Source organism: Dunckerocampus dactyliophorus, chromosome 14, assembly GCF_027744805.1.
Source record: "Dunckerocampus dactyliophorus isolate RoL2022-P2 chromosome 14, RoL_Ddac_1.1, whole genome shotgun sequence".
In the NCBI taxonomy this organism is placed as follows: Eukaryota; Metazoa; Chordata; class Actinopteri; order Syngnathiformes; family Syngnathidae; genus Dunckerocampus; species Dunckerocampus dactyliophorus.
Window position 1 is genome coordinate 1,239,197 of NC_072832.1, and position 26,425 is coordinate 1,265,621.

General features: G+C 43.3%; 1 protein-coding gene across 4 annotated transcripts in view; it reads left to right on the plus strand.

The window, feature by feature from the left end:
* Positions 1 to 2,293: 2,293 nt before the first annotated feature.
* Positions 2,294 to 26,425, plus strand: part of insyn2ab (inhibitory synaptic factor 2Ab) — a 42,934-nt gene continuing 18,802 nt past the window's right edge. For 2 of the 4 annotated variants that reach the window (XM_054799142.1, XM_054799141.1), the window contains exons 1-4: positions 2,294 to 2,558; positions 2,701 to 2,841; positions 9,301 to 10,444; positions 16,381 to 16,452. In XM_054799142.1, coding sequence (XP_054655117.1) covers positions 9,306 to 10,444; positions 16,381 to 16,452 — 1,211 coding nt within the window. In that variant the 5' untranslated portion in view covers positions 2,294 to 2,558; positions 2,701 to 2,841; positions 9,301 to 9,305. Of the gene's footprint in view, positions 2,559 to 2,700; positions 2,842 to 9,300; positions 10,445 to 16,380; positions 16,453 to 16,520; positions 23,834 to 26,425 lie in introns of those variants that run through there. The other 2 variants (XM_054799139.1, XM_054799140.1) reach the window with 2 other exon arrangements.

The following is a 26,425-nucleotide window of genomic DNA, read 5'->3' on the forward strand; positions in this document are numbered from 1 at the left end:
GAGTTTGGGGTGATTAGACAACTCCACAAAATATGCACTAGGAAATACAATTTTCAGCTGTAATATATTCTCTGAGGAGCCCCTAACACATAAGCCTCCTGAACATACCCCCTCATGCCCAGTTTTCATGAAACTTAGGAGGTATCATTTCAAATCATGGTTTTTCATCAGTCATAATGTGCTCTAACATCTGGACTGAACTTACCTTTCTTTGAAAATACAATTGGAACCTTGGTTAGCGTCATTAATTCGTTCCAGAAGGGTCGACTCTAACCAAAACAGACGTTAACCAAATCAATTTGTCCCATAAGAAATCATGTAAATCTAATGAATCCCTTTCAGAAAGCCAACAATGTTAGCACAAAACACATTTTTATAGTTTTACAATTATAGCTTTACATGCAGAAAGCATTTATTGTATGCTACTCAGAAAATGTACGCAAAACAACTTTCACTGCAAAACAGGCTAACCGGGGCGGACGCTAACCGAGGTTCCACTGTAAACTTGGTAAGCATTTGACTGTCCACTTTTAGCTTTCATTTCCTCTCCTCTCTGTCTTTTCTCTTCTGGCAGCCTGATATTTTCTTTGTAAGGGACATGATAGGAGCACTGTGTGAGTGCAAAGCGTTGCTATTAAGGTTGCTTTAAGGCTTAAAGTAACCGAGTCCTATCAGGTGCATTGAGCCATCTTGCATTTATGCAAGATGGGTGTAGGTGACAGGTGTGGAGTCACAGTTTGTTTACATGCCTGGCTGGCAGCATCTAGCTCACTCGCTTTTGAGCTACAAGTGGCTATTACGTTCATGGGATACACGAATCATCGATCATCATCACAACTTACTTTTTTAAGGTGTTACTTAACAATCTTGCTCTCTTGTTATCATTATAATACTTATGGCTTGGCCTCAAAACACTAGTTGTGTGTCAAAGTTGTGCACCTGAAACACGTAGTGTGTACAGGTTTAGACAGCGATGCTATCACAGGTAGCTCGTAGGCTAGCAGTAGCTCACCAGCTGATGTTGAGTAGCTCACTGTAGAACATTTGCTTCACCTCTTGGTATTTTATTTGTGTTCTATTCAAACATGACACCTGTATTTAATGGCAAAGGAGCACGCTGAGTGCAGATGTGCTTTGTAAATAAAGTGCAATTGAAATGTTGGTAGTCATGTACAACACAAAGAGATCACCTCTACTTTGTTTTTGTCAAAGTAGTTGTCATCATAACACTGGACTCTGAATTGATACTGTTTATATTATATATATATATATATATATATATATATATATATATATATATATATATATCATTGAACAGTTCATTTCCCAAGCATTCATATTACTCTGAAGCAGGCATCAAATTCAGTTTAGGTTTGTGTGAAATATTAGAAAATCTTGTAGTTTTACTACTTTTACTAGTCACGTAGTACAATTTGCCTAAATAGGTCAGGTAACAAAAGGAGGCTCAACATTTTAGTCTTTCACTTTAAGTGCTCTCAGCAGCTTTGCCATTAAATTAACAGTACTGCAATGTTTTCGGTTCATGTCCTGCTGGTTGTTGAAAAACATAAATAAATAAGTAAATAAATAAATAAGTAAATGCCATAAAAATTGCTATTTGTCATTCCAAAAAATTCTGACACAGCAGCGGCATGACACAGCGGTGGCAGTCCGCCCTCCCATGCAGCCCACCACCACAGCTTCAAAAAATGCTAGGGTGACCCCTGTTATCTATTTATAATTGATGCAGATGTGTTTACTCGCTGCGTCTATTGACAGGATTGTATCCACCTTGATGTCACAGAGCAAAGGAATGCATTTGCAGGCTCCTAACAGACATAAAGGTGCCTGCTAAATCAACACTGCCCAGTTACCAGAGCACCAGTGCCTTTCTCTTTCTCCCGGACTCGCTGTCTCTATTACTTTCTCACATTACATGATTTAATTCCCCCACTCGTCGCCGAGTCTCATTAAGACTGCTGCTGTGCTGGATCCCTTTTCCTCTTTTCGGCCCCGGCCCCCCCCTCCCCGCCACCACTTTGTGCGGCGCCAGAGCTCGATTCAGCACCCTTTTCAATACCTCTCATAAACAATGTGTCAGATGCATAGACGGGCGGCGGTGGCGGGTTGGAAGTGGGTGAGCGGGAGCCATCCAATTAAAAGCACAATGCATTATGATTTTGCGCCCCCTCCCCTTCTCTTTATCCCCTCTCCTCTTCTCACTGCTGTCTTCTGAAGCCCTTTTGGATTACATAACAGCTCAGTGTCAAAACAGCTGGCCTGTGGAGGACAAGTTAAGGGGGTCTTCACCAGTGATGCGGACCGCCGACTGGACTCTCCCCACCAGCTTTTGTGCTGCCCGCCTCTCTCCCTGCACTCCTCCTCCTCATTCTGCCTCCCCCCGTGCCACATGCACACACCCACCAGCCCACCCTCTCCCTGCCGTCCTCCTTTGCACATACACACTTCCACTCAATCATGAATGCACATGGATTGCAGCAGCAGCAGCAGCAGCAGCACCGCGAGATGGAGATCTCCGCTGTGAGTACCTATTCCCGGTGAGTTGAGTGAGTGTCAGTGTTGCTGGAGAGAGCGCTGTATGAAGGGAAGAGCATAAAAGCTATCAAGAGGCAATGTCTGTCTGCTTTGCGCGATCCCATCATCTAAAATCTTTTGCCGGATTTGCCACAACTATTCCAGCTGTGACTGCACCGGCTGCCTGTCTCTCGGTCCTCCCGCAGCCTGTGAGAGCTGGACACGACCTCGAACGCACGGATGGACACCTGGAACACAGGGGATCGGCGCTCCCTTGTCCTTTTCACCTGTGATCTGCGTCTCAAGGTAGGTAGTTGCGAATCCTCCTTGAGTTGTACGCTTCAAGAAGAACTTATGTGGATGCATGAATGATCATAAAATGCTGTCTCTGCTTGTGTGTTTGTGGACTCATACATGAGGGAGGGGGCATTTCTGCATCCAGTGCAAGCTTTCTCAGCCCTCTAATGACAATGTATTCCAAAGCACACATGCACCATTTAATTCCATGTAATAACACTGATCATCAAGTATGCTGTACCTGTGGGAGGCCAGGAATACTGATGAGTGTTCATTAGCGGCAGCTATTAATTGACCAGTACGGACTGCCATTTGTGAGGGAGGACCTCCGCATTTAAGTGCTTTGTGACACATTTATACGGAGTGAGTTATGTGGTCCTCAAGGCCGACACGAGCGGGGTGGTTTGGGAGTTATTATGCCTGATTAGGCGTGATCTGGGAACCTCAAGGGTACCGCATCAGTACATACAAAGCTGCGCTTTTATTTGCCTTCTCTCCCCTCTCTTTTCCGAGCACGTCACATCCTTACCTGAAATGATGGCAAACACAGGAAAGGGGGAGGGGGTGTCGGGGCTTCAAGGTGCCAAACGCACTTGACTGGCTCAGCATTTTCTTTTGCACTTGTTACATAAATCCAGATACGCATCACACTCCATCATCAGGTTGGCTGGTGTGCTCGTAGCCCAGCCCCGTGTTGCTCGGCGGATTCATCAGGGTGATGCACAGCGTGGGTGTGAAGAACGTCAACATTTTAAAAGACGTCCACAATATTAGGAGAGTGCATTTAATTCCATAGTGGGTTTAATTTCTTACTCACCCTCTCTGACCTCTACTTCTTTCCAAGGATATTGTCTCTGGCACTGCTTGGTGATAAATCTTCCAAAACAATGTGATGGAGCAAACTTTCACAAGCGTAGCCTGCATGCATACTGAATAGACGCCACTAACTCTGCACACCACCTGGAATAAGTGTGTGTCCGTGTGTGTGAGAGCACAGAAATCTTAGACTACATGGTGGGAAGCTGCAACAGCACCTTATGGACGCTTACAGCTTGTCCTTTACAGTGCACTTGTGAAGGCATCGTTGGTGCAATGTCACACTCTGAAATGTATGCAAGAAAACACTCGCTGCATGCAAAATGACTACACTGCACGGGAACTGGAGTGGGGGGTAGGGGAGAGGGTAGGACACAACCTTGTGTGGCGTAGGGTAGCCCTAGTGACGACATTTCACTGTAATAGCATGACTTAAACATGAATAAGAAAGGCGAGACGGGGTCATCCTATGTAAACATCCACATAGGATGACAAGGATATACGGCCACACAAGCTAAGCTGCTTCTTTCTTTCTTTCTATGCTCGGGACAGTGCTGAAATCATGAGTCAGCAAAGTTCTGAACCTCCCATAGTTTGGAAAACAGCTGTAACCCCCCCTCCTCTATCCAATTGGCATCCCTTTTTTTCCTTTTGAAGAGTTTACGCAACATAGAGGTCACGATGAATCACCCAGTGCACTATAGCTGAAGGTGTATATTTTTAACCCTGCTACATTCAGTATTTTGGCACAAAGAAGCGGAGGGCAATTGCAACAGACAACGTGGTCTGCCAGCGCACATAAGGAGATTTCAGAGGATTACTTTTGCAATTTTAGAGTCAATGCATTACTCATAATCCTTTGCATAGTCCAGGCCAAATCAGGGAAGGACCACGGGTCATTAGCAGAGATACAGCTTGCTCTGAGGAGGAAGGAGGAGCAAGGTTTGGAAGGCCGACAAGGAGATTCTTGTCCAGCTATCAGGATGTATCCTTCATTAAGTCTTTAGGGAGGAGATCTTTTTCCAATTCCTTTTGTGCGATCACCGCTTGGCTGCTTCACATGATTTTTATGACTACATGAGACACTTTGTGTGCTCGGAGGGGACGTTGTGCCAAAGTGATTACCCCTTAAGTGCTGTGAGATTGGCATTTTTTTTTTTTGCCAGTGAAATAGTAGGATCCCATGTGGTATCGAGCTCAAAGCAGAATGTTCTATCCATGAGATTGGTTCCGACAGGCAACTTATACTGAAATCAACTTGCATGTCAGGCAGTGCTTTTGAACCAATACCAAACCCCCCACCCACCCCACGACAACATTCAGCTGCTCCCGTTTTCAAAGTGTAAATTCATGAGATAGAGCAGACTATATTGTTGGTGCATAATGAGGATGAGCGACGCTGCGGTTTTATCCTCATCGGGGCCTCAATTCATTGCGGTGACTTCAGGCCGCGCTGGGTTTCACACAAGATGAAACATCGTTCTCTCTAAATGCATTAACAGTTTGAATCGAGGTTAGGTGGCAGCGGACAGTCTGCAAGGTGAAACACGTGGCATCGGTCCCAAGGAATCTGCACTCACGCTCAAGTGCTCTTATTCAGGAGGGATACACAAATACACGCTTTTGCACGTATAAACCAAAAGGAACATCATCAATAGTCGTCTTTTGATCACTTTTGTCAGGGCAATGACACAGTACAAGAATGTAAAGCATTTTCTTTGGGATGTCCTAAAAACTGGTGGTATCCTTTAGGGGTGTCCTGATCCAATATCAGCAAAAAAAGCTTATAAAAAATGGGACTACGGTCATTTCTGGTGTATTAGCAGGCACTTTTTTCTCGTGCTTCGCACCCTGACCACAGTCTGGTCTCGTGGCACCCTGTGTGGTTTGGAGCAGTCAGGAGGCGTGGAGAGGTGCATGTGATGCGGCTTTCGGGTTGAAGGCGACCGATCTAGCGGCTTTTGCTCAGGTCTGCCGGTGGAGCGTGGCAGCGTGGAGCGGTGTCGGGAGGTCCACTGTCATTGGCGGGTTTCGGCTGATTTAGACTCGCGGTGGCGCTGGGAGCAACAGTGAAAGAGGGAGAGAGACTAGCGCCATGTGTGGCGAGGGAATTTTTGGGGCTGCTCGGTTCTGATGCTCAAGAGGACAACTTTAGTTGTTTGAGTTCCCAGGAGGAGGACGAGGACAGCGATGAAAGATTTTTCTGGTAAGCTGCTGAAGATCTTCTAAATGTACATCCCTTTTCACGTGAGTACAATGGTTTCACTAAAGAATGCTATCTTAGAGTATTTTGTTATTTACTATACGTTTTACACTGCAACGTGTAGTGCCAAGACGTGTTTACACAACAAGCGATTAAACGATGACAATTGCGACTTATTTTATTGGTTCATGATATTTACATTAACATGTTGAAAATGTACTTAAATTGTGTGATGTGCTTACGCATTAGCTGGATAGTTTCAGAGCCAGATTAAATACGTACTAAAACCACACGCTTGTCTTCAGAAGATACTGGGCCTCATAGTCAACTTATACAGTGCTCTTTCTGGGATCCCTCTGGGGGGCGTCCTTGCCCGCACACTGTTGTGTATGGCCGCTGGGTCATGTTGTGGTGTCTCACTGTGCTGTGGTGATGCTGTGGTAGTTGGATGTCAGTGGATGTCTTTGTCCTTGCGTTGCAGAACCTGCCTAAGGAATCAGGACGTCGTAGACGACGGTGTCAGCTGCGTGCGCCGAATGTGGAAATGTTTTCCTCTGTTGTTTTGTAACACTTCTTTCAGTGTGTGATTGATCTTCTAATCATCCATGAAGGCCTTACAATTCCAAACTTTAGCACCTATCACTGGTTCTGCTATGTTTCTAACAATTGTATGTGAAAAATAGCCGCGGAGAATACACTGTAGTCACTGTTGGCAGATTTACATCGTCTCCCAATGATTCAACTTGATTGCTGTCTGAGAAGCTTCTTGCGAATGACTTGCATTTGCATGGCCATAAATGAAATCCATCCTGGTGTAATCATGGCTTGGCGTCTTGTCTTACATGTAAATGATGAGCAAGCTGCTTTTTTGTTTGACGCCGTCCTACTAAATGTGATCCGCTCGGACATTCACTCCCTTTGAATTCATCCTTTCACCGTGCGCGTATGACAACCTTAGCTAAACACACAATGCTTTGTTTCAATTTGAGATTATTTGTGCAATCAGAACATTCAGCACAATAACACAACGCAAAGACGTGACTTGATTCTGAAAGATGACGTGAAGAAATTCTGCATATTTGTACAAACTAGTGTATGTGCATTTGCTTTCAAGTTTTGCGCTGAAGTGACGCACGCCTTATTAAAAAAGTTCAGAAAGTGGCCTGCGGCCAGTTCAAGTTTAATGTCAGACTACACGGATTGGTGATAGCCCAGTGCAAGAGTTTATATTTGGCATCTCAGTCGATCACTTTGCTCAATATTGCTGAGACTGGATGTCTACATGATGACAGCAATGTCACCCTGGGGAACTCCACAGTGCGCAGGTGGGCCCTGGTGCACAAGCATAGATGTGAGGCCTCAGCTGCAGTATGGTCTTTCCCCCGAAGTAAAAATATTGCATGACTTTGCTAAGACACTGAGATTGTCATGTAAGCCCAAACATGTCTTAGGAACATACCATTTGGTGACCTGCAGGGGTGTCCAAACCTTTTGCATCCTGAAAATGAAAGGATGCAAGGGCCACTTTGAGAAGTTACGTATTTATGCTGTATTTCAAATACAACAATGCATCTCCGCTTTGTGACATGGGGGAGAAAGCGTATTATTATCATAAACTTCAGGCTTTGCTCTTTTTCCACTCACTTTTGCTTTTGTTTTTTTGTAGTTTTCCAAATATTAGAACTTTCTGTAAATTTTCTTCTCATAATATTGACCTTATTCCCATAATATTCCTATATTATAATACGTTTTTACCTAACCTATTTTTTTCTCATAATATTAAAATAAAAAAAATAACATCTTTCAACTTTATGCTACTAAAATGATATTTTCCCTCATAATGGTACGTGTTTATTCTAACCTCTTTTTTTCGTTAGAATACAACTTTTTTCTCAATGTATTGACTTTATTCTGTTAAAAGTACAACTGTTTCTTCCATTTCTGCTGTTTTTGGTTTCTATTTCAACTTCCTCCTTGTACATTTTCGTCCCATAATATTATTAATTTATTCCCATAAAAGTTTGACTTTACTCTCGCAACATTTTTCTGCAACCTAACTCACTAAAAATTTCAATTGTATTTTTTTGTTTCTCACTTTGACTTCAGAAAAATATACAACATGTTCATTGTTTAATATTTCAACTTTATGCTCCTAAAAAGACGTTATTTTTCCTCATAATATTATCTCCTTATTCTCGTTAAATTACAACTTTTACTCGTCATATTGCAACATTTTTCTCTTCATATTTTGACTTTATTCATGTAAAATTACTGCAGATTCTTCATTTTTTGCTGTTTTTTTTAAAGTTTTCTTGCCCCACACTTTTGACACCCCTGGTCTAATGAAATGTTGTATATAAGAGGTGACCATGCAAGTGTAGCATAAGCAAGTGTAGCACAGCAGAGAAGACAGTAGACGTGCTGCAGTTAATAAGACATAAATGACATGAAGTCAAACCGTCATGAGTTGGAGTGTTACTCAGCAGATGAACATCATGTTAACGTGAGGTATGGGCAGCTCCAAAGAGAAGAGCGAAGACACCACCGCCTCTTTGAATTGAGGCCTAAAGAGCCACTGAATGGAAACACAGTGTGGTTTATCATTGCAACACTGCCGCATTTATATGAAAGAAAGAAAAAAACATCTGAAGCAGATCTAAGCTGGGGAGCAATTAAACTGCTTGGAAGCAAAGAGACCACATAAATGTGAACAATGAGATCCCCTCAAGAGCTCAGACCTCCACCAAGGCCAACCAACAATTCCAGATAGTCCCTCCCACCTTAGCAGGTGAAGTAATACTGCACTGGAAGAGAAACAATGCAGGAAACCGCAGGTATGAGTAAGCAGAAGGCTAAGTCTTGTATTCCGCAGCCCGTATTCAGGTGTTATTAGAAGCCAGTGTAGTCGTTAAAACCCTGAAACCCTCCGCCTCACATCTCCAAGATAAACTTTTTCTTCAAACCTCCTTAATTCCACCTTCCTCAAGCATTCATTGAGAGAGTAACATATTATAGCGTTTTCTTCTTTTTAGCCACAGATGTGAGCTGTTGAGGTCATGTTATGTGAATGTTCTTATTTTTTGGCATTCATCACTAATTGCTGTGAACTACTTTTACATGCATTTCTTTCATTGCGTGTTTTTTTATCAGAGTGTTTTTAGCTTCTTCATTGTTGATGCTCTATCCCTGGACTGCTACTTACTGAGCCCCCAGTTGCTCCTGTGGGTACATGTGCTAACAGTGTCAATGCGCTTTGAGGACCTTGAAGGTAGAAAAGCGCAAGACTATGGCGTACTTAGACCTGATTTTGAGGCCTTTGTGTGTGTCGCGTACACAAACTTTGAGCAAAGTGCTGGATTCAGCTACACTTGTACCCACAGAACAAATTGTCTTTTTCTTCCATTGTAATGCAGAAACATACTCATTTGATTGTTTGTCTTCCTTTTTAGGAACTATGGTGAGTAAAGACGACGCCAAAAGCATCGTCGTGTCAGACACCGATGAATCAGATTCCGACACGGACCTTGCACACAACCTCGATGCACACTCCGGGCAGCAGGTGAAGAAGAAAAACAAGGCCCTGCAGGTGCGTTTTAAGGATATCTGCGACGCGCAGAAGGAGCACAGAGGGAAACACTCCAGATCCATTTCCTGTAAAGTGACACACCGGCAGTACATGACCATGCCTGCCAGACGCTCCATTCCAAATGTGACCAGGAGCACTGGTGTGCAGACGTCACCAGACCTGACTAAACGATACAAGACTTTTCCCTTTGAGAGGAAAAAGGGACACACGTTTAAGCACGCCGCTTTGGTGGAAGACTACAGAGGACAAAACAATGGCTTTTTGAGTGATATAAAAGCGGTCGGGGAAGACGGACAACCCATCGGGGTGTCCTCTAAGTGCAAGGGTAAGATTGTGGGGCAGACTAAGGTTTTGCTTCACCACACAGATGACAGCAGCGATGCAGAGGATTTGATTTGTGATTCCAACTGTGTGGATGGACCCTCCTGTTCAGACTCCCATTTCTCACATGAGTCACGTCTGAACAACCCCGCTTCCAAAAGTGAACCGGAGCACCGGGATTGCGGAACAAGGACCAAACATAAAGGATTACCCCGAGACGATATGGACACTGGTGCTTCCTCCAAGAGTCTGCTGGCTAACTCGGAGTTTGCGAAGGGCAGGGGCCCTGTCGCATGGAATTCTTTGACACAAGTGGAGTCTTTCGGAAGCCCCTCCAAGGCTTGTAAAAGAAAGAAGGGACCACCGCATTTGAGCGAGCAGCAGTCCCAGACACTTCCCCACAGTGGCAAATGTTCGGCGCAGTCGCAAGGACACTGTCGGACGAGGCACGCGTCGGCGTCATCCAAACTCCAGCAAACGCTTGGGATGGGCGAGGGCTTACCTGCGGGGAAGACCGGAACACCAGGGGTGGGGACCGGCCAGCATATAATTCCTTTATCTGAAGACAAGGATATCAAAGCACAGCTGCAGGCGATGGAGACTCTCATCAACTCCAGCCAGGAGACCATCAAGGTCCTACTTGGAGTTATTCAGGAGCTCGAGAAAGGTGAAGCACAGAGAGAGGGGTGAGTGGCTTTCAAACACAAACTTTAACCTCATTTATAGCGTCGCATCAGAGCCGTAATCGTCCTTGCATCCCGCCGTGCACCATTTACATAGGCGATGTTGCCGCTGTGTTAAAAATAGTCCAGGGGTCTCATCTATAAAGCTTGCGTACAAAACAGGGCCCAAACGTTGCATATGCCGTTCTCCACGCAAAGTATGCGATCTGTAAAACCACAACCTGGCGTGAGAATGTGAGCACCGGGACGGCACCGCTGTAGCTCACATATGGCAACAAGGCGACGCACATGTTAAGTGGTGAAGTGAAGTCATTTGTTAGAAGTAAACATGCAACGGAAGCCCATAAGGATTTAGCCATCACTGCATGAATACATCACGCTGTTACTGACTTACAAACATTTGTGGAAAGTGCTGTTATTTGACATGACACCGACGGCTGTCATTTGTCTTATTACGCACCAGGTAGTATCTGGACTAAAAGATACATGGAAAACACAACGCAGTGCTTGAATATTTTATCATTTTATTTTAGAATCATGAGAATATGAGGTGTTTGATGAATATTGTCAATTAAATAATTACTGTGTATTGGGTTTAAGTTTCCAAGACGCAGCTAATATGTCCTCAGTGCTTCATTTCTTGCTTTTCTTTGGACAATTTTGTCCAACAAATAAGACAGTTCTTTGCTGCAAATGTCATGTATGTCTTCAATAGCAACATTGGTTTGTCTAACCACCACCTTTATTTGTGTGGACAGTGTCAGGCCCGCGTGCGGAACCACTTTTTTAAATGTTTTTTATTTTAGTTTGCCTCGGTTCGCCCTGCTCCATTCACACCAATTACGGCGGACATGCTGTCACTCAGTCTTGGTTTCATTTGTTATGCCACTGCTGTGTCTTCCAAATGTGATATTTTTTCCAGTATATCCACCTCCATTTCTGTGAAAGTCCGCTTCTTCGTCCTCGTCGTCTTCCCGCCAGCCGTGATGCTGAATGACAGCGGTCATGAAAACAATGCAATCAGGGCCCTTTAAATACAGTATGGACGCCACATTCATGAGTCACTTTGCATTGACCTCCTGTGGTGAAGTGGAGGTGTGGAAAAAGCGTGACTTGAGGCGGAGTTGCGTAAGAACCACAAATTATGTGAATGTGTGCGTACGCCACTTTTTATGACTCTGAATATTTTTGTCCGTACGGATATTTTGGGGTTTCTGGCGTACGCAGACTTTCAGTCAGAATTCCACATACATTTTTACAGATGGGGCCCCAGGACTGAGATGGAGCCTCCTGCATTAAAAGGCAGCAGCTGTACCATTACACCACCAGGGATGTCAGATTACTCGTTTCTTTTCTCGGCTGACCTGGTTCGCTATGCCTCACAGCGGTGATGGACATCTTTTGCTCATTTAAGAATGCGCCCCTTGCACAAAATGGCACCCCAATTGGCCTGTAGGGCCCTACTCATAGCTTGTGTTTTGCCTGTAGGGAGGGGCGGCCCTGCTGATACTAGGGATGTCCCAATCCACATTTTTTGGCTTCCAATCCAATCCGATTTTTTTCTTTATAGTCTTGCCGATCCGATCTGGTACCGATCCTTTCTATTTTTTAAAGAATAATAATACGCTTTTGTTGAATTAGCATGTTGAATTTGTGGAATTGAATATGGTTATTAAAATAGATCTTCAAAGCATTAAAAATAATGCAAGCAAAGTATTGCTGAATTTACTTTTGTATTGCACAACATGACCAACAATATTGTTTGGCTTCTGTAGCAAATGTCTGTGAGTTAGGTCCCTAATCCAATAAAAGTCCATCCAATAAAAGATAAAATTGGAAAAAATGGGCATGCAAAATGCTTTTAGGGTAGGACTTATTGGCGGTACCTAGTATAAAAAACCAGCGGTTACAGCGGCACTTCCCGTGCGAGCTCCCCGCACCATGACACAGCAGTCCGGGCACAGTGCAGGGGAACTAAAGCTACAGAGCCCAATGTCCAACGTGAAAGTAACTTCACCTCGGACATGTCTGCATGGTGGTGTTGTGTTTTCTTCTTCTTCCGGGTGGCAGGATTCGAGTGGCAACCAGCTTTGTGGCGCCTTAACGCACCTGCCATGTTGGTGTGTGACCCAGAGTTACAAACATTATACGGCAACCGGATTGGCCCGATCTCGCCTATTTGAGCCGATCTTCAAAATACAGCAGATCAGCAGCCGATCTCGATCATGAAGTTCGGATCGGGACATCCCTAGCTGGTACTACTTTAGAAGGCAGGTAGTGCACAAATACTTCCAGTGTTCCGGTCCGATTATGGAAGCCAATGTGCTGTGCTTTGTTGCATCTCCTGTTCGATGTATAATTCTGTTTGATTTTGGCAATTTGCACCAGTCAATGAACATGAATTAAACTTGGATGGAAAGGCCTCAGTTCCCCTTTAAGGGAGGAGTGCGCTATCCTAAACTGGCATGACAGATGAATACAAGTAGTTGGGGAATGCACTTTAGCAGGTAATTGGATGACTGGATGATGTCTTCCATCCATTAGGGGCCATTCAGATCAACAAGTAGAAGATGTTGAGTAAAAACATCCTTTCCATCAAGAAAAGCCTTCAAGGTCTAATGGGGTGTATCCGCTATCCTCTCCAGTACGTGTAACCACTGTCACTCTAACTGTAATGTAAGAGCAAATGTATGTGCAATCATCCTCTCTGCAACATTATCACCTTGTTTCATTAAAAGATGTACCTTTTTAAATGTTAGCAAGCCTCATAAAGTACTCAAGCTATATATTCCATGAGGGTGTTACTACAGGAGCAATTGCAAGAATCATTACGGTCCATCTGTAAAACCTATAGCAACACAAGGTAAATTGTATTTAAGCCTATTCCATATTCAGTGCACAAGCCGGGCCCGCTCTCACGGCTCTCTTTTGGTTCTCTTGGTTGTTAAAGGCCCAATTAGTGCAGCCTCATAACGCCGTGCCTTTCATCTCCACACGCTGCAGCTTCCTTTGCTGTGCTCCTCCATCAGGGTTATTAAAGAGAGGGCAGAGAGCCTCACTTTCCATCGTGAACTTTCCAACCTTTCTGTTGTCACCAAGGATTAAGAAAAGGCACTTCTTCTTCTACCTTCCATGCATTGTGAAAGGGCGCTGCGTGGTCCCACTAGGAGTCAGGAAGGTTTGAACCCTCAGCTCATAAGATCTCAAAAATGGTTGAATGAATTGTGTGGTGTCATAAACATGAAATGCACAGTCAGGGCCGCCCCTGGCCAAATTGGGGCTCACTCTCACCCCCAATCAACCACCTCATTACAAAATGACTGTAGGGAAGTCTGGGCTCCATGAAAAAGATCACATTGGGGGGCCCCTGCGGGCAGCTGTGTTCACCACATCTTTAGGACCGACTAAAAGTTATTTGGACTTTTGTGAATTTGGATTTGGACGCATGTTTTGGAGTGATATAAAGTTAATAGTTAAAGTTTAATAAAGTATTTTTTGTGCAAAGTAACAAATTAATAGAGAAAAAAAACCCTGTTGGGGGCTGGGATGGAGGCCGCTCCATCTGCCTTAAAAGGCAGTAGCTGTACCATTACACCACGAATGCAATGCCAGATTACTCCTCCATCCTTAGCACATGCGCCCCCTTGCGCATGTTCTGCGTGTAGGGAGGGGCGGCCGTGTGCATAGTGCCAGGAGGTTTCAAAGTATGAAGGCAGGCGGGCCTCCCCTGGGAGGTGCCAGAAGACTTCAAGGGAGGCGCAGCAGCTTGAGAAAAATATAAAGATAAACATATTTTTCAAACCTGCTCAGCTAACTTCAGTTCTTACGGTGAGAGAGTAAACACAGTCTGGGGTGAGCAGAAAATGTCAAAAAAATATGCTCCAGGAGAAAGAAAAACGGGGCAGAATTGGACTCCTCAGCTGTAAGACGTCGTCTGAGGTGAGGCTCACTGTGCCACGCTGCTTTATGTTTATGAAAGGCCAGAAAGTGAATCTAAACTAATTATTCTCTTTCCCAAATGTATGCAGACGCATAGCTAGTTCTATTTTCATGAAGCCATGACTGATGCCTCTTAATACAAATAGTGAAGTTCTATATTACATTCATAAATGTACTCTTTTCCATATGGCAGTCCTGCAGAGTTACACCTGGTGGATGGAACAAAATGAGAAATATTTTTGGCACAGCTCCAAAGTGGTTTACTTCCAAATGCAAGCTTTTAGTTCCAAAAAAAAAACATGTCAGTTTCTTCCAATTACATTTCCTATGGGAAAGATTGTTTTAAAATGCAAACAAATTAGCGGTAGACCAGTTTGTTTTTGACTTTTTGGACTTCACAGTAGGTTTTAAAGAGCTCCCCCTCGTTTCATATATTTATAAAACATGAATGTTAGCCTAATTGGAGACTGGAGGTCTCAAACACAACTCATCTGTGTCCGCTGGAGGTAGAGTCTGGATGAGGCAGGGCCAGATCAGCCAAGCATCAGCCAAGCATCCAACAGCAACCAAGTGACTAACTTGTCAACAAACACCAGCAGAAGTTGTCATGCACGACCCCGCGCTGTGGCCGGACACAAGTGATGGAAAAAAGGATGAAATATAAAAATGCAATGTTGTGAGTCGCACAAGAGATGGTCAAAGGTACCTCAATTTGCTTAAAGGAAGTTGTTCTTTATCTGGGCCTGTCACGATAATCGGTAAATAGATAACAATGCCTGGTGACCAGTCCACAGTGTACCCCGCCCCTCTCCAGCTCACCCGTGACCCTAGTAAGGACAAGCGGAACAGAAAATGGATGGCTGATTATTTACATGCAAGTGATGTATCAGCATCAGCTACTGTGATCTCCCCCACGTTACCTCTGCAGGCATGCAGGTTAAATAGTGTGCAGCATTCAGGCCGGCGGGGCAGCGGGGGGGGTGTGGACAGTGAAGCAGACGAGAGGGCAGGACATCTCCCTGGACGGCTGACGTGGGCAAACAACACAGTGTTGGATTTATGCCAGCAGTCAGCTTAGAGAAATGACTTTGAGAGGAGAAGCTTCTGCCCCCCCCACCTCTATCTCTCTCTGTCGCGTTCTCTCCGTCACTGTCTGGTTTAACACCAGTGGTGCATATTCCACCCTGAAATAGAACTGTGATATTTACACGTGGCAATTATAAATATAGGTTCATGAGCTTTGGTCATCCGAGCGAATCCCCAGCAGTTCCACCCAGCAGATAACAAGGCACTGTCTCCATGAGAGCAGGGCAGGGTGGATGAACCCTCCGACCTTGAGCTCCCATCAGCAGCCGCGCTCGGCCTGCTCCCGCTCCTCCGTTGAGGTCACCTCTTGCTTGGTCGCTGCGGTGAAGCGCCGGGGTCCGGCCCCTCCACATATCATCCGTCAGAGTGAGGGGCTACTGTGACTGCAGCCAATTACACGTGGGGCTGAGACGCGACCCCTCCCGTCGTCACCATCACGACGCAACCTGCTCCTGCAAAGCTGCGACACTGTAAGTGGGCGGGAGGAAAGGGACAAGTTCATAAAGCAGGCGATCACGGATTCTTTAGGTACGCCGACGCTGCACCATACAACTAACTGTCTTGGAGACTGTCATGCTCCCCGGGGGCACTCTCAAACCAGGTGCATTGAATTGCATCAGAGCTCAACATGGATGCACAGTAATGCACAAAATGTAAGGATATATTTACTCCTCATTACACGTGATGCATGCTGCATTTCGCTACTCCGACAGTGCCACAGAACAGGTAATCTGATCAAGGAGACACTTGATTAAGGGAATGTGAGCAGACTGCAGACAGATGGGAATAAACAACTCGTGGTACCAAAACAACCCAAACAAATGTGGCTGCTAGCCGATAGCCCACGGTTGTTAATGCTCACATCTTTCCTTCATCTTTCTCTCTCTCTTGCTCTCTTTTTTTTTATCATACAGGCTCACCTACCGAACAGGACAAGACACGGCGAATTGCGACACTTGTCGAAACAGCGCATGCATCATTTACAGGTGGGTTGCTACGCTGCAGGTGTGCGTCATTAATTCTGCATTTAATGCTGCATTTGCTCCTGAGTCAGTTCAGTGTGCAAGGCATGCGGCTGGAGAGCTTTCTGTTGTGCTTTAACGCTGCTTCCTGTGGATGCTGTTCAACTGGCGGGCCAAATCCGCTCCGTGAATGACGTCAAACTCAAAGTTGGGCGCAACTTTCAGGTTTGCAACAGGTTTCTAAAACCACCAGAGTGCTCCTGTCAGAAAGAAGATCTTTGACTCGTGTTTTCACAGACGTTTTTTTTTCCACTTTCGCTTCATAGTATGTGCTTTTTAAAAATAGCAAAGCATTTCTGTCACATGGAGAATCTTTTACTAGTGGGTTTTTTTTTTTTCCTTAAAAACATCAGTGCACTCCTGCCACGTAGAGCAGGGGTCCCAACCACAGCGGCCATTATTTTATTCCAAAAATAATATACAGTTAGAAATCCCATAGTTTTTGCATATTTGTTTTTTCGTTGCAAGTGGCGACCCATCCCACTTCATCCAACGGCCTTGAATGCACCATAGTCATGTGCCTGTGCTAACATTGTCCCACGCTGCACAGGTAGACTACGCGACTGTATTTTTCCTGCTTTTCTTTCACCTCGTATTTGGTCCCAAATGCTGATACTATGTGGGAATGCATCAAGGTGAGGTGTGATGGCGTTATTGGGTGCTAATGTGCACATTCGTTCGGTGCACAACCTCAAGTAATGTCATGCAAGCACCCTGCCTGTTACGACACACGTCAAACAGCCACGTTATAATCTCCTGTCTGAAAAACAAAGTTCAGGCTCTTATGGTGGATGGTGGGTTTGTATTATTTTGTGCTTTTAATTTGGGATGCTCCGATCAGGGTTTTATGCTGCTGATTCCGATACCGATCACATGAATTATGCATTTTTTAATGTATTCATGATGAGTGCTATTGACCAGGGGTCCCATATAAAAGGGAAAAGTCAGGACAATTCCAAGATCCCTTGACTGCCAGGGGGCCCCAAAAAAAAGTAATTACTGATACAATTAGTAATTAATTAATGGGGGGACAACGTGATTTTATTATGGGACTTTTATGGAACTCCTGGCTGCACCCCCGCTACTGGCTGTATATGATAGCATCACCATCATCGTTATTTCTGACACATACATGGTCCATAGAACATACAACAAACGCATCACCAACAAGACACAGTAAAGGAAGGCGATCCCTTGCTTGCTGTGTAGGTTAAGGCGCCAGTGTTTCCACCAACTAGAAAAGAACCTGACCGAGCTTTGTACAAGGTTGGTTACAGAGCATGTTAGCCTGCACATACATCTGGACATGAGGTTCCATAACACAGCAGCACAGGCTGGTACAGCAGCCTGAACAAACATTTGACTGGCACTAGTCCAGCGGCAAGCTTAAGCAGCATCCTCATGCCATCGTTGTATGCCACCTGAAGTTTATGTGTGCTGCTTTTTCCACAACGCTGCCACAGGTGGGCAGTATACATAGGAGTACAATATGCTTGAAAAAGTGCTGTTTAACAGATACTGAGCACAGAGAGAACTTACGAACAAGAATGTTAGCTTGTGCATATTGCATACAACATTGTCTATGAATGTCTCTATCATCTGTCAGGTCAGCAGATATGTAATGGCTCAAGTATTTCACCTCATCCTAGACTTTGAGGATGTTGTCCACCAGAGAGAAGCCAGGCAAAGTTAGTTTCATGTCCTCTTTACTCCTGACAATCATGATGTTGCTCTTTTTTGAATTGTATTTACAGTAATATCAAATTCCAGGCCATACTGTGAACAAACCCTTGACACCTGCTGTGGACCAACACTGCATGGACAGAAAATGGCTAGATGGTCAGCATACATCAGGTGGTTTATGGTAATATAAGCCAGGCAGTCCTGCATTCATTCAGCAGCTGAGATAGATCGTCTATATGCATGTTAAGAAGACAGGGAGACAAAATGCTGCCTTGTCGCACGCTGTTGCCAACATAAACGGGAGATGATACAGAGATTCCCCATTTAACAGACTGAGAGTGCTGAGCAGACCAAAAATTCGTACTAAATATTTTGGGACGCCTCTATTGTAAAATATGGTCAAAAGCTTTTGAGGTGTCAATAAAGCACACAAAAATGGTAGTATTGCGCCTGTCGTACAGATCCATAATGTCCTTTAAGGCAAAAATGCACATACCTGTGCCAAGCTTGGATTTGAAGCCAAACTGTCAGATGTCATCATAAACTTCTCCATTCTATTCAATATAGCCCTGTCCAAGACCTTTGATAAGATATGAAAAAAAGAACCATAAAATCACCTTCATTTAGACAAAAACATATTTGACTTACTTTTTGAGGAGAACTTGTATCACTGGTGAGGCTTACAGATGATGAGAGGCCTTCTGCAAGGAGACTTTGGACGTGAGAGTACATTGGTGGAGCTCCAGAAAGTGAGAGAGCCCTCTGTGAGCCCGGTGTCTTCCACCACTGAGAAAGACTGGTCATCTCGTCCAATGAATTCAATTATTTTTCGTGTTATTTGCTAAGCCTTCTGACTGCCACTCTAGAGCAGCTGCACATGATAACCTGCACAGAAAGCTTTCTAGATCTTCCAGACTCTGAACCTCTTCCTGCAGTGTTTCCTGGCTCCCGGCCAAACGGTCAGTGTAATTTACTCCACCCCCCACCCCCATCCAGGTCACACTCCCAAGGTCTCCTGAACCCCTTTTGTCCAATGACTTACACAAAATAACCCCAGTTAGGACACTGATAAGTTGCTACTCACAGCTTGCTCTTCTGACTCTTCAACACGGCCAAGTAACGTTGGAAAGACGTCGGGCTTCAGCAACAGGGCTTGGCGGCTGGTCCAGCTTGGTATTGCCCATGTTCACAAAACAAACATTTCCTGGGAGCCGTTGTCGGTGTGCTAACAGAGTGAAGCGGAGCGGGGGTGCTGGGCATGCCCATATATAGAAGTCTGGGTTGCATTGACATCATTGGAACTCGGTGTTAAAAGCTGTCCAAAACTGCTTTCAGGTCTCACTTCCAAACGCACGTTGGCGTCGCTTAACACGAGAATACAACATTGTAAGAAAATGTATTGGTCAGAAAAGAGGAAAAGCATAAAGGGTCCCCTTTAAAAACATCAGTGCACTCCTGTCACATGGACAGTCCTTGACAAGTGTTTGTTCCTTGCTTTTACAAATGTCAAAGCACTCCGATACTTGCTTTATAACGCCGATCAGCTCCGCCCCCTTTGCAGCATCCAGCCAATGGAGACCGTCTCTCCCCCGCTTTCTCTTCACGAAGCCAGAGCAAACATGTCTGCCGTGTGGAATTACCTGTCGTTGTGAGAGTCATGAAGTTTGGCACCCTGCACGAAAAATGCCTCGCCGGGGTGGACGTTAAAAACCTTTAGTTTGGTGCGGAATTTGAGGGGCGGGCATTTGGCAGGGTGATCATCAGTCCGGCGGCGGATAATGTAGCCGTGCGTATGTGGCAGTCGGAGGTTTAAGGCGGACGGCCCAAAAAGTGTCTGGTTTCGTCGGACTGGTTGTCCATCGTCGGCGGTGGAGGAATCCGGGTCCGTGTGCTGTGTGCTCTCGTATCCAAATTCTCCTTAAAGGGATAGTTCGGAGCCACACAGTCAAGATCTGGGTTCGAAACCCCATTGCGTGGGTTTTCTCCAGGTATTGCATTTTCCTCCCACATTCCAAAAACATGCATGTTAGCTTCATTGGAGACTCTACATTGTCCATAGGTGTGAATGTGAGCGTGCATGCTTGTCTGTCTTTATGTGACTGGTGAAGTCAGCATACCCGCGACCTTAGTGAGGATAAGTGGGGGGGCTTGTTGGTGTACAACACTGCTGATGGGGATGTCATACAACTTCATGTCAAAAAATCCGAACCATCCCTTTAAAGAAGGCGTCCTTTAAGTTTCACCAGTGATTTTGAAAAAGTAAGTCAAATATGTTTTTGTCAAAACTTGATGGTTCCCCTTTCATGTCATATAGCCCAGGGGTCACCAACGTGACCACATGAGGCGTCTGCAAGCCTGCTTTTCATTCAGGTTTTCTGTTAATATTGTGAGAAGACTAGAAAGAGATGCACTGTGAGTGGTGGATACAACAAGCATGTTGGCTCTGTTTGCCTTGAAATCGGCTGTGAAAATAAATGTTGCAAAAATGAGTAGTCTTGGCCATTTTCATTTTGTAGAAGTAGCTCTCTCGAGAAAAAACGTCGGTGACCCGATTTAGACAACAGCACATTTAAACATTTACACTTAATCTATCTGATCGGTATCTGTATCGGCCGATTTCACTCATGGATGATCGGTATCGGCAGCATAAAGCCCTGATCGGAGCATCCCGAGTTTCCGACCTTTCTGTGTGGAGTTCGGAATTCTCCTTGTGCTTGTGTGTGTCTATTCCTGGTACTCCAGTGCCCCCCCACAGTCCAAAAACATGCTTCTTAGGCTCACCGGAGACTGAATTGTGCAGAGGTGTGAATGTGAACGTGAGTGTGACTAGTCTGTAATACGTGAGTGATCAGTTCATCAGTTCTCATGTGCAAACATGTGCTGTTTGTCTTTGCAAAATACCAAAGAAATTGGAGTCAGCGTTGCTGTGACTTCTTTTGGGAAGCTATATGAGCATCGATTGTTGGGAGAATACGTTGCTTTTATGTTGTGTTTGTACGTCACGCATGTTTGGAGAAATGCTTTCAAGCAAAAGCAACGAAAGAGGTTAGTAGCTCGGGAAATCACACGTCCGGCCTTGTGCTACATGATTGCATACCCACCTGTTAGCATGTTTTAACATAGAAAGAGGTTGTCGCAAGATTCTCCTCTTCATCTCGTACATTTTAATAAGATATTTCCTCTCTCCCCACTGAATGCAAGTGTTTCTCGCTGACCTAGATTGAGGGTTTTTTGGAACACAAAAGAGGAAGGAGAAAAAAAAAAGATTACATTACAACTACAGAGATGAATATTTAGCACTTCATATCTCATTGTGGGGGATGTTTATCATGTGCTAATGCCCGCACTGACAAATAGTATGTTCAATTAACGCTGTCAGAGTGCTATTAATGACGCTACTTGATTATTGGGGTTGCAGTTTGCAGTGGTACCACCTTGTGATGAGAGATCTTTGTCATATTTTCCCCTCTCGTAGCAGAGTGAGGTCCCCAAAATATTAGAAACAACCATCAGTATGATGCATTGTGCTATGAAACAAGAGGCTCTCCATCTTTAAAATGTAATTTTCTGCAGCAAGATAAGGAAAGAGAGGCTGAAGAGGTGCCACATCTTCTACATTTGTGCTAAAATGGAACAGCCAGCGCCTGAAAAAGCCTTTTGGATCCAATATAGTCAGTCGACAGAAGGAATATTCAACTGTTCTGGGGGAAATATTTTCAGAACGTTAAAGACTTAAGACCTGTTATTCTTATTTTGTATATTCACATTTGAGCCTAACAGCTAGTATAGTCATAAATACAATCACAAATTCAAACAGAAGCAAGGAAATGATGACATCATACTGATAAATCCCATAACATAATTTTAAAAAACGCTCCAATGAGGTGAGACTGTTCTGGTGAGCAAATCAAGCACTTCTTTTTTCTCCTGCCTGTGACGTTAACGGCCTGTCGCAACTTCCCCTGAGCTCACTTGTGAACAAACATTTCACTTTCCGAGGAAGACATCGTCTGTTATAGTTGTGCCAAAATGCTCCAAGATGAGGGGAAAAAAAACATCGAGCAGACAAAAAACCTTATCAGCCACCTGAAACGCCAGCGCCGCGGCATTCGAAATGTGCAAAAGGTTTGCCGGAGGCGTCCGTGGCGTCTTACACATTATCATGTTATCATGTGTCTGTGATTACATGGTCACAGCATGTATATAAATCCACAATACATGCTTGGTTTTTAGAGGGCTTTGTCGGCAGAATAGGTGAATCCCATCACCTCATTATTAGCTGCGTCCTGCTAGCAGGTTTTCAGTATTTACAACGCACAGAAAAGAAAAGAACGTGTGTTCATGTCTCGCTAAGGATTGTGGATGATGGACAAGATTCACGTTTTTCTTTAAGTCCACAGCTTTGCAAATGTAAAAATTCAGACCAGCCCCACCCGCCAATAATCAGGGGACATGGGGGGGATGGACTGCGTCAAGGTTGTGATGTTTCATCTGAAAGTGCCTCCGCGGGTTATATTTCGGTGATCAAGTCTTGGCTGTTGTGTCTCACCAAGCATTACAGTAACATTGCTGACCCCCAGTGACCAGTGTAGAATGCCACATATCATCATGTCTTTGAATGCATCTTTTGAATGTCTTATATTTGGATTTTGCTGCAGTTAGCACTTTTATGCTTGAAAAAGCTTCATTTAGCCCCAAAAAATATGTAAAATATGCATATTTTTGGACTATTAGGCTGTATTCAACCACAAAACAGCATGATTTATTCATATATTTTTGGAACGCTGCGGCAGAGTAAAGGCGCAAAATTCAAAGCACAAAGTGGCGAGAAATTACTGTAAACACATCCGCTTCCCCACCGTGGTAAATGCAAATATTCAAGTCCGCTTGCTGTTCAAAGTCCAATTTTCTGTGTCTGTTTCTTTCTTTATCTCTTTTGTTTTATTTTTACCGTTGATAGTGCCATATGTATAAATGCAAGCCATCTTCTTCTACCGCTCCTTCATTGTCATGCGTCCGCCTCACTGTTGCCCCCTGCAGACCAGAGGAAGTACTGCATGGAGGAGCACTTCTTTACTTAGACATCAGGGGGGGCTCACACTTTTTCAGCCTGCGAGCTGCTTTTAGAATGACCAAGTCAATATGCAATAAAGGTAATGACACATCATTCCTCAATACTTGTGTACATAAGTAAGTAATATGTCACTTCAAACAGCTACGTAGCGTTCCTTAGACACACACTTCATGTATCACGTCACTTAGCATTTGCTAGCAAACATCACCCATGTACAAGAAGTGAAAAGGATGATGCAAAAGGCAATGCAGCCCAAGTCAAGGCCACATCTTAAAAAGCTTTCAGCAACGGCCACATTTTGCATTTCATCATGAAATACTAGTTTAAGAAAGGGAAGAGTAGAAAAACACGCGTTTCTATAGTAGAGTTCCTGACGCCACGCAAAGCCCTATAACTATTCACTCTTTTTCTACACAAATAGCTGCTACAGGTGAACGTGAACTTATGTTCTAGATATAGATAGATATAGATATAGATAGATATAGATGGATATAGATATAGATAGATATACAGTAGATAGATATAGATATAGATAGATATAGATAGATATAGATATAGATAGATATACAGTAGATAGATATAGATATAGATATAGATGGATATAGATATAGATAGATATAGATGGATATAGATATAGATAGATGTAGATAGATATAGATATAGATAGATATACAGTAGATAGATATAGATATAGATATAGATAGATACAGATAGATATAGATATAGATGGATATAGATATAGATAGATATAGATGGATATAGATATAGATAGATATACAGTAGATAGATATAGATATAGATATAGATGGATATAGATATAGATAGATGTAGATAGATATACAGTAGATAGATATAGATAGATATAGATATAGATAGATATAGATGGATATAGATATAGATAGATATACAGTAGATAGATATAGATATAGATATAGATGGATATAGATATAGATAGATGTAGATAGATATACAGTAGATAGATATAGATAGATATAGATAGATATAGATATAGATAGATATAGATAGATATAGATGGATATAGATATAGATAGATATAGATAGATATAGATATAGATAGATATAGATAGATATAGATGGATATAGATATAGATAGATATAGATAGATATAGATATAGATAGATATAGATAGATATAGATGGATATAGATATAGATAGATATAGATATAGATAGATATAGATAGATATAGATGGATATAGAGATAGATAGATATACTGTAGATGGATATAGATGGATATAGATATAGATAGATATAGATAGATATAGCTATAGATAGATATAGATATAGATAGATATAGATAGATATAGATGGATATAGATATAGATAGATATACTGTAGATGGATATAGATATAGATAGATATAGATAGATATAGATAGATATACATATAGATAGATATAGATGGATATAGATATAGATAGATATACAGTAGATAGATATAGATATAGATGGATATAGATATAGATAGATGTAGATAGATATACAGTAGATAGATATAGATATAGATATAGATGGATATAGATATAGATAGATGTAGATAGATATACAGTAGATATATATAGATAGATATAGATAGATATAGATAGATATAGATAGATATAGATGGATATAGATATAGATAGATATAGATGGATATAGATATAGATAGATGGAGATAGATATACAGTAGATAGATATAGATAGATATAGATAGATATAGATAGATATAGATGGATATAGATATAGATAGATATAGATGGATATAGATATAGATAGATGGAGATAGATATACAGTAGATAGATATAGATAGATATAGATAGATGTAGATAGATATACAGTAGATAGATATAGATATAGATAGATATAGATGGATATAGATATAGATAGATGGAGATAGATATACAGTAGATAGATATAGATAGATATAGGCATCCTACCACTCAGTTAGTTTATCCATAATCAGAAGATGGAAGTTGCATCTCTGTGTGTAGTTTGAGACGTCTGTTCACCATGGCCGTGGGGGAGCAAGAGCCAATCAGGAGGGGAGCTTAATGTCAGCTGACTGACATCATATGAAATCTACAAAGTGACGTTTATGCGATCCACCCAAACTACCTTCGCGATCAACCGGTAACTCGCCATCGACGTAATTTACATGATTTGGGTCATGTTTTGGGGGGCTGGATTTGGCCCGCGGGCCGCCAGTGGAGGAGCGCTGGTCTGGCGTGATCGATGCCGCAGGTTCAATGTGTTTGTTGTGTACGGTTATGCTTCAAACAATAAACAAATGCACAAACCTGACAAACCCCCAGAATGCTAATTTGTTAGCCTTCCAATCTGTGCCATTGCTGCTGTTTGTGCAAGCGTGACTTCTGTAGGCCCTAATTAATTTGGCTTGGGAAGACTCTTTATAAACCATCAATAAAAGTCCATATAAGCCATTTGGGTGATATGAGGTCCAGCTTTCGACTGTGCCGCTGCAGCCTGCATTCCTGTGTTACTAGAGCGCTGGGTAAGATTTCTAATGAGGAGAAGCGAAGAGTGCAAACTCCAAAGCGACTTAATTGACCAAGTGAACAAATGGCGGCGACTTCCACTAAACCGCAAGATGCCGCACGGCGATAAAAACGCAATGAAGCGGCGCGGCATTAGCCAAATGCTAGTAAAGTGGGAGATGATCTTTTCATATGCGGCTCGTGTCATTAAATAGTTGCCGATTTCAGCTGGCGAACAAAGCTGGCACGCCGATGCCATCTGCCGCAGTGCTCGCCACCTCTGCCAAAACACGATGAGGCGATTTGAATTCTTCTCAACACGTTCTAGTATCCTTCAGCACAAACCCTTCAAGGCTAAGTGATGGTGATGGACCCAAACTGAAGCACAGCGATCAATAGACACTCGTTTGTTTGGGCTTTGGGTGCCCCAACCCGATGGTTGTTGGTTCGATCCTTGAGCTCGCTGTCATCCTTCAACCTCCTTACACATTGCAACATTCAGCCTGCATTTTTGCTTTTCAACATTTCAAATTTTTGTTTTTAAACGAATGTACAAATGAAATGGTGCCCCCTACAGGTGAAAAGGTCACTGTACATTTGGCATTACTTACTCTGCAGGTTGGCACGGCTCACGTGGTCGATTGGTCGTCTCCCAACATGATGGTTGTGGTTCGATCCTCGTGTAA